Below are 8,015 nucleotides of genomic sequence, written 5' to 3' on the forward strand. Positions count from 1 at the left end.
CGTCGCTATCTCGTAGACTTCTTGAAATGATGAAAAATCTATTCTTTCAATTACTGGCTTCTTTCCTTGCTTTTGATATACCTTACTTTACGAGCATTCTGCTTCGAAGAACTAAAAATTCTTTAGTAATACCGATTACCTCGAAGGTGATTTAGTTTTTTAAAAACTTCACTGTCCTTGAATTTAAGAAAATATACATTGGATATCCACACGTGAACTCAGAAGAAAAAACCAGTCTTCACTACTGTATATTACAACAAAGTTATCTGCAACACGGAATACAAACTGTTCTTACCTTCGTGAATACACAATCACGTGGTATATCCACTCACATGTCACAGCACTAACACCTGTGCCAGCCTTCAGTCTTTACACAAAACACAGGAAACCAGAAAACACGGGTAGTTCTGTACGTGCAGACAGAAAGTCATCTGAAATTCTGTGTCGATGACGTCACAACACGTGGTGCCTTGTAATTATGAAAACATCACCCCTGCTGGTATTACTGTACGCTTAGCACACACCACAGATGATGTGACAGTGGAACAGCTTCTGGTCAACGCGACAGACATTTTGAGAAACTCCTGCGCACGTCAGAACGTACACTAACCCTCCCTCCACCGAACCCGAGCCCCCCCCCCCCCCCATACGCAGAACAGTTTAATCAATAAGAGAATTCTCCTCCCCTCCCGCCCTTCGACGTGGATGCCACCATGGGGCAGATCGTCTTTTACGAAATGTACAGCAGTGAGACTTCCCTACGAAAGTGCACAGAGACAAAAAAGAAAGCAATAAATTCAAGGTCAAAACAACACCCCAAGGGAGGGAGGGAGGAGGGGGGGTACCAAGTTCACAAGAAGCCCACGAACAGCCCTTATCCTGACCCAGATAAACCCAGTCCACACCCCTCACCCTATTTCCAAAAGATGCATTTTAATATTATCCTTCCAAAGCAAGTACAATTTGTTTTGTGTCTTTCGATCTTTAAGTTTTGGATAGCAGACAAGAACACGGACGATTCTTAATATCCGACATTAATTATTCTTAATTTCTTTGTCAATGCTATTTTGATCTGTTACCGTCTTTCCCAGCTATTTCAATTTCGCCAATTCCTACTTTACATAAAGCATAAATTTATGATCAACAAATTTTAAATATTTATTATGAAAAATAAATCTCATAATAATCACAAACTTTATGGACAACAATTTGTCCACTACCTCATAATTGAAACTGCAAGATCATTTCCAGTGTCATTTGTTGTACTCCAAGAAAATTATAAAAAAAAAACAGGAAAATAAACTGCGGGAGAGAAATGATGGGAAGCGAGGTACAGCATCTAATACATTTCATTACATTTTTTTCATGTATGTAACTTCTTTCTTCTGTGTTTCATTTAATTATTAAAACACTCGGTACATTTTTTTGCCACGTGTTAAAGCTGTCACTGCTCCTCCACTTGGCTCATTTGCCACGTTAGCAAAAGCACTCTCGACACGTTCGGGACGATACATCTGAAATACTTGGAATCACAAATCTCAGTAAATAAACAGTCGTGTACTGGACGCATGGAACACGGACAGTTCTTCTCAGTCTCAACATTCAATTTCAAATGATCCATTTCTTTGTCAACATTCCAAAGCCTCTTCCAATCACACGACAATCACGCACAATTTGTAGCTGCATCTTTTCTTGGGTTCATCTTCGTCTTGCTACCCTACAAGGGTAAGGCTTTATTAAGTTGTATTTTAAGACGAAACCTTCATCACCAATTATTAATACAAATGGCATTAATTCATTTTGCTGCACAGTGGCTTGTCATCTGACACATTTAACATTCTGGTGTCGCGTATTCTTCCTATGACACACTCGTCAAAAATATCTGTATCATTACTTGTTTCATATTCTCCAATATCTGCACATATGAATTTATTGTCTAGTTCAACAACTGGAAAAAATTTCTGTACGCAGCAGAAACACTATGAGCAGCTGTTCTTTGGGGACGTCATAAGTCACGGAATAACTTGAACAGCTTCCTTCCACATTTTCACAGTAGGTTCAGTCACGCGTGTAAATTCAATTTTCGCAAAATTGCGGCAAAAATTCTTGACACAATATCACCAATGGTTATGAATCTGACTTCAATGGCATCGCCAATCGTTCAGTGTCACCAGTAGCAACAAATACAGACAACAAAAAACAATTAAAATTATTCTTCACAATAAATTCATAACCTATAGACTAATTCTATGTAGGAAAAATGTTCATGAAACATAATACATAATAAGAATATATTATGTTACACTGTCGCATGCAGGAACGTGTTGAAAAAATAAGTGAAGGTGTACGATCGACCGTTACTTATAACATCTCGGCAGAATAAAACCACCAGAGACCAGACTTTAAAGATGCCAGTAGAAAAAGTGTAGCGAAGCTTCCATTAATATAATAAAGTGACCACCTGCACATCTGAATCATCCGTGTATACGTCTTTGTGAGGAAGAAGCCGACGACACGAACCACCCTCACCTTCCACCTTACCATCGCACTGGTGAGGTCATAGTCATTATAAGCAATCCATCCATCCAATGAAACTACGGCCCAAGTTCAGGCCTCGGCCTCCTCCCATGTGGGAGGCTTCCTGGTCTTTGAAGTGCGGACTTGTGAGTAGCGAGCGACCAGCCTACAGCCTCTGCACAATTTCTACTCAATCCTGATTTTTGTCTGCTACAGCCATCTAGTAAAAATGAACCTACCAGCTTTACCATGCACATTCGTCCACGTCGAGAACCACTAGATGGATTTTCACGAAACTTGATAACAGACAGTTTTCCTAAAATGTATCAATATATTCCATAACAGTAATAATGTGGGCCCCAGAACCAATCAGAGGCTAGAAAAAAACTATTTTGCTCCTACGAGGGATCAAACACTGGTGGTCCAGTCCATAGTCAAACACTACAGACGCATACCAGTAACTGTAGCGGCTATTAACAAGAAGCAAATGGCTCAAATAATGTTACTTGCAGTTACTTACCTAATGTATGTTTCCATTATGCGTTAACGTATGGATGTCAACGACGCCTACAGCACACAAGCACACCAGAGCCGCTCCTTGCTCTGCTCTGCGTTTATTTTTCTCCCTGTAATATTGTAACGACATAAATATTTTGATAATTAATCTGTTATCAATAATGATGGAAAAGCAGTGGTTTTTGTGGCCCTGTAAAGGTATTACCTCCCCACTTAATGGTACCTGCGCCTTGTCGTGGTGGTGGGGCTTGAGTACCTCAGTGACCCCAAGAGCTACTGGTAGGGCCTCCCTAGCCAGATTGGTCGAGGGGGAGAGGTCAGACTAAGACAGGTACCCTGGTCCTCCAGGTTGGGGGTTGGTCACAAGGCTAACAACCTTACACCGTAAAAAGGAAGATGTTTCGAAACCTCGATCAAAGCCTCGGACAGACGGACCTAACAGAGGAATGGAAGAGGAGAATTGAGGAGGCCGTGGACTGAATACGGACCGGAGAGCCATAGAAGAAGAAGAAGAAGAAGAAGAAAGGTATTACCTATTGTACTGAAAATAAGAATGTTTAAATGTGCTAATTAGTATCTTCAGAACAATTAGTGCTGCTGTATCAGACCACAAATAAGGAAAACAATAATTCAATGTGCTTATAAGCAAAATGAGCAATAAGTGTGATTCAGGTTCTCACAGCCACGTGTATGAAGACGTCAGTCTCCTTGGACGTTGTACCGTGTATTCTAGAATAAGTTTACGAACATTTTGGAGGTGCTCGGTGCCTCGATCATCACGGTGACAATAGTAACGATGAGGGCCGGAAGCACAAAATTTCTAAAACGCAGTCATCATCAAAATGAGCAACCAAAAACTACAACTTACCAGTAAGAAGAGCTGTATTTCTTTCCATCTACCACCACTACAGACTTGAAAAGTTTATCTTCCTGCTGTGTAGCGTAAGCAGGATGTTTTAGACCTCTGGCTCTCGTCCACGCGAGAAGCCGAGTCTTAGGAAGATCCACATCTGATGAGTACAGGCTCCGAAGGAAGGCACACTGCATTTCAACCACATCATCAGCAGCGGTTTCACCGCCTGTTTTCCTTTTCTTAATTTCTGGTTCAAGCAAAGTGGGAACAACGGAATGCCGATCTTGAAGGCCACGCTCCTTGAATTCCAGCTGCTTCTTGAAACAGTACTCACTCAGATCCCACAGTGAACTGTAATTAAAGTCACAGACAATCTTACAATAAGTTAAAAGATCGATGAAAGAATCTCGGGTTACAAGCCGCATCGGTTGGCTGAACGGCAAATAAACCGTTTCTTCTGCCTGGGCACGGCTTGTAACCCTAGAGTCTTTCGTCAACTTAAGCCTCTTTATACATAAGTTAAAAGATGTACTCCACCAACTTGGAGCACTTTCCAAATATACACAATACAAAAAAAAAATCAATAAAAGAAAACTGTGTGATACAGAGATTTATATTTCCTTAATTTCACAACACAATAGCAGAAATTATGTTATGAAATATAGTTCTACAGAGATGCAATTTGCTGCCATACCACATCTGTTGCAGAGTCTGAGCCTCGAGGAATTTCTTGCCCCGTGGCGTCTCCTGAAGTTCTCTCAGCATGTTCTGTACACAGTATTTGCTATTGGCCGGAGCATTATCATAATCCACCGCATAACAAAGATACGCAGCTATTACCTCATCCAGGGGCCGCATACCCTCTGGACGAAATATGGAACAGTTCCACTGGGCAGCTCGGGCCAGCATCACGCTGCAGCACCCTGTATCTTCACGGAACTTTGCAATGTCCTCATACTTTTCTATCTCCTTTGATCCTCCACTGAAAATGAAAAGTATTGAAAGAGCTCGTTATCATGTCGCTAACAAAGCAACTGGAGAGATAGCCTTTAGGTTTTATCATAACTAATCCTAGATGTGTTTGCAATAACATGTCTTAAGGTCATAATTCACTATGGTATGATATTCTGGTACCGTTTTAGTGAAAGTGAACAATAAAAACAGGGGTGTGGGCAGAGATGACATACTCCAAATAGGGAGGAATCTGTAAACATGTTGAATAAACAGTCAACAGAAGCTGACAAGCAGTAGAATTCTAACTGGGGTAATGGCTTAACCTTTTAAAGTAAAATAGTAGAATATTATTAAATGTCACATATGGCCTCCCCTAAGATTAGGATGTAATGGTGGGCTTTTGTGAACTGGATTTACTTTCCAAGAAAGATAATGGGTGGTCATGGGGATGTCCTGGAGAAGCGCTGGATAATTCCAGGAAATGTCCTGGAGAAATCCTGGATTAGTCCTAGAGTAGTGCTGGAGAAGTCCTGGAAATGTTATATGGAAGTTCTGTGATAATGGAGAAGTTCTGGAGAAATCCTGGAGAAGTGCTGGAGAATTCCAGGAAAAAGTCCTAGAGGTCCTAGAGTAGTGCCGGAGAGGTCCTAGGGAGGTTATGCGGAAGTTCTTTGGTCATGGAGAGTCCAGGAAGGATATGTGGCTCAATGTGTCGCTGAATCTTCCTAAGCGTTAGGCCGCCGGCGGCTCACATGTTATAGAAATTGTTCTTAAGATATTATATGGAGGTCGGAGTCGGTACATTTTTGGAGTGAAAGAAAATGAGTAAACTACATGGAAAGGATTATATTCTGCACAGATTGCACACAAAAGGAGCAGATAAAGATGATGAAGAAAAAGCAAAGTGAGATTGAAATGAAGAATTATCAAGAAGGTAGTCAGCTTACTTGGCTATGACCGGAATATTAACATTCTGAGCTACTGCTCTGATGAAATCATTGTGGTTCATGTGACGTGGTCGTTCATCCTTGGTGCGCCCATGCACAGCTATAGCTGCTATGCCACAGCTTGCTAATTTCTTGCACAATTCCACTGTACTCTCCTTATCAGGAAGAATACGGATCTTGCATGTGATAGGAATCTTTACACCCTGCACAAGAGTTTGGAGAATTTCCTGTGCTTTCTCTGGTTGATTAAGAAGTGTTGATCCCATTCCACCTTTCACAGAAAATTCCTTAGGACAACCCATGTTGACGTCAATTCCAGCTACGTCATTCTCCCTAACAGTAGAAAAATATTGACAGAAATAACTTAACACTGGATAAAAGAATAATAAAAGGTGTGTTCTGGAAGAAAGCTCAGTTTAAAATATTTATTACTTATATTCAGAGCACAATCCTTGTTCATGTTCCAACACAGTTTTCTCCCCTCTCAGTTCCAGTAATCATTGAGGTTTCTATTAGGGAGATAAATGGTTCAAACCTAAGATGGGCTGGAAGCTATCCTGATAGAGGTTATTCATGACAATTATCACCACCCCTAAGAAAATGCTGGAACAGTACCTTCAAATAGGCCATAACACCATCCTTACAAATCCTTACCTATTCACTATCCACATTAATCCAGTGTCATACAATGCTGCATAACACATTTTGATTGCTCATTATTGTTAGCAGCGCAGGTGTCGGGGTACCTCAACTTCCTTTTCAGTGAAAAAATTCTTCAAAGAGTAAAATTTAGGAAAATGGTAGACTTAAAATCATTTCAAATGATTTTTATATTGCAATGACAGCTGAGGTGAACTTAAAACTACAACAGACATAATAGAAACATCGAATGGCAATTTGAATTATAGAAGTAATAATAATACTATTAGAGTCTTAAGAATAACTCAGCCTGATGTAGACTCATACGAAGATTAAAGAGGCCAATTTCAAAATGTCACTGTGTATTGGCCCCATAGTTATCTGAATGCTCTTGCTATATGAACAACTATCAATTTATTATATCCAAGAATATTCAGAAAAGGGCATTCCCAAATTTTCACTCAGCTACATAAAAAATGGCAGGCTGCATACAGTTATGTTACATTAACAACTACTTTGACACTTACACAAGTTTTGCTACCTTCAATGCTCTTTCAGGATCACACGTTCCTATTTGAAGCACTACATGCTTCTTTTCACGTTGGCATGTTCGGAAAACAACAGTCCCATCTGACTTATCTATGTAATCGACAGTACCCAGAACATCTAAAAGAAAAGGAAGGTGGATCTTTAATTACAAGAATAAAAATCTGACTTAAAGTTCCTAAAGCCTATGATATAAATACAACACAGCATGAAATAAGATTGGAAAGGTGTATGCTTTCGAGCACATACCAACATGGTCAATGATGTCATCAAGTAAGATGCCATCAAACATTCACAGAGGATCATGGATAAGGTATCATCACCCAAATACCTCATGGCATACATTTGGTATTAATGACCCGCCATTTTCAAGTTACTACATGAAAATCCGATTCAGTTGAAAGATGGGACAGGCATACAGACATGAACAGGCTTACACTAAATCACAATATGGAATATTCACAATTCCCAGAAACGTCTGTAGATTCGACAAAATGGTTTCCTATATACTAAAAGGTAAAAACACAATAAAATACACTGATATGTACTTGCCATTCTCTCTTCTTATTGACCTCAGTAACTTGTAATCTATTAGTTCTTCACAGTACACAATATCTGCTCCATAATCGAGAGCTAGTAACCTCATGGGTAATGTTCCAGTCCTTACCATTGGTGCTAACATAAGCTTATTGGCATAACTCAGTGTGCCACTTACGTCAAATTTCGTTAGAGCCATAGACGCAGGTATTAAAATATAATGTTGAGGTTAGGTTAGAAAAAGTTTACATCGTCACGCAACTATTGTTAACGATACTCTACCATTACCGAGTAAGTCCATACTGCAATGTATTTCACATTAAATAACAACAGGTTACTTCAGAAACTAACACACGACTCCAATTCGCTTAGGCAGAAGCACAGAAAAAACATATCGACAAACTGCTTGCACGTGTTTCGATGACTCGAAAAGATAGATTCAATACAATATCAACATGATGACCCCGGGAGGGGGTGGGGGTGGAAGCACAGGTTCACCAATTTAT

General features: G+C 40.0%; 1 protein-coding gene across 4 annotated transcripts; it reads right to left on the minus strand.

Moving 5' to 3' along the window:
* Positions 1 to 2: 2 nt before the first annotated feature.
* Positions 3 to 7,945, minus strand: Dus2 (Dihydrouridine synthase 2). 4 transcript variants are annotated; one of them, XM_087357767.1, is made up of 7 exons: positions 7,525 to 7,943; positions 6,954 to 7,092; positions 5,788 to 6,120; positions 4,581 to 4,868; positions 3,902 to 4,237; positions 3,038 to 3,143; positions 3 to 552 (listed from the first exon to the last, which is right to left on the minus strand). In XM_087357767.1, the coding sequence occupies exons 1-6, from the start codon at positions 7,706 to 7,708 to the stop codon at positions 3,038 to 3,040; spliced, it is 1,386 nt and encodes a 461-aa protein (XP_087213893.1). In that variant the 5' UTR covers positions 7,709 to 7,943; the 3' UTR covers positions 3 to 552. The 4 variants fall into 4 exon arrangements, with proteins under 4 accessions (XP_087213893.1, XP_087213892.1, XP_087213891.1 ...); XM_087357766.1 differs by lacking the exon at positions 3 to 552 and adding an exon at positions 1,373 to 1,717; XM_087357765.1 differs by lacking the exon at positions 3 to 552 and adding an exon at positions 1,373 to 2,139.
* Between the last annotated feature and the right edge of the window lie 70 nt (positions 7,946 to 8,015).

This window comes from Zootermopsis nevadensis, unplaced genomic scaffold (genome assembly GCF_977971745.1).
Source record: "Zootermopsis nevadensis isolate Lab colony 2312 unplaced genomic scaffold, Znev_1.0 Znev_ptg000028l, whole genome shotgun sequence".
Taxonomy (NCBI): domain Eukaryota; kingdom Metazoa; phylum Arthropoda; class Insecta; order Blattodea; family Termopsidae; genus Zootermopsis; species Zootermopsis nevadensis.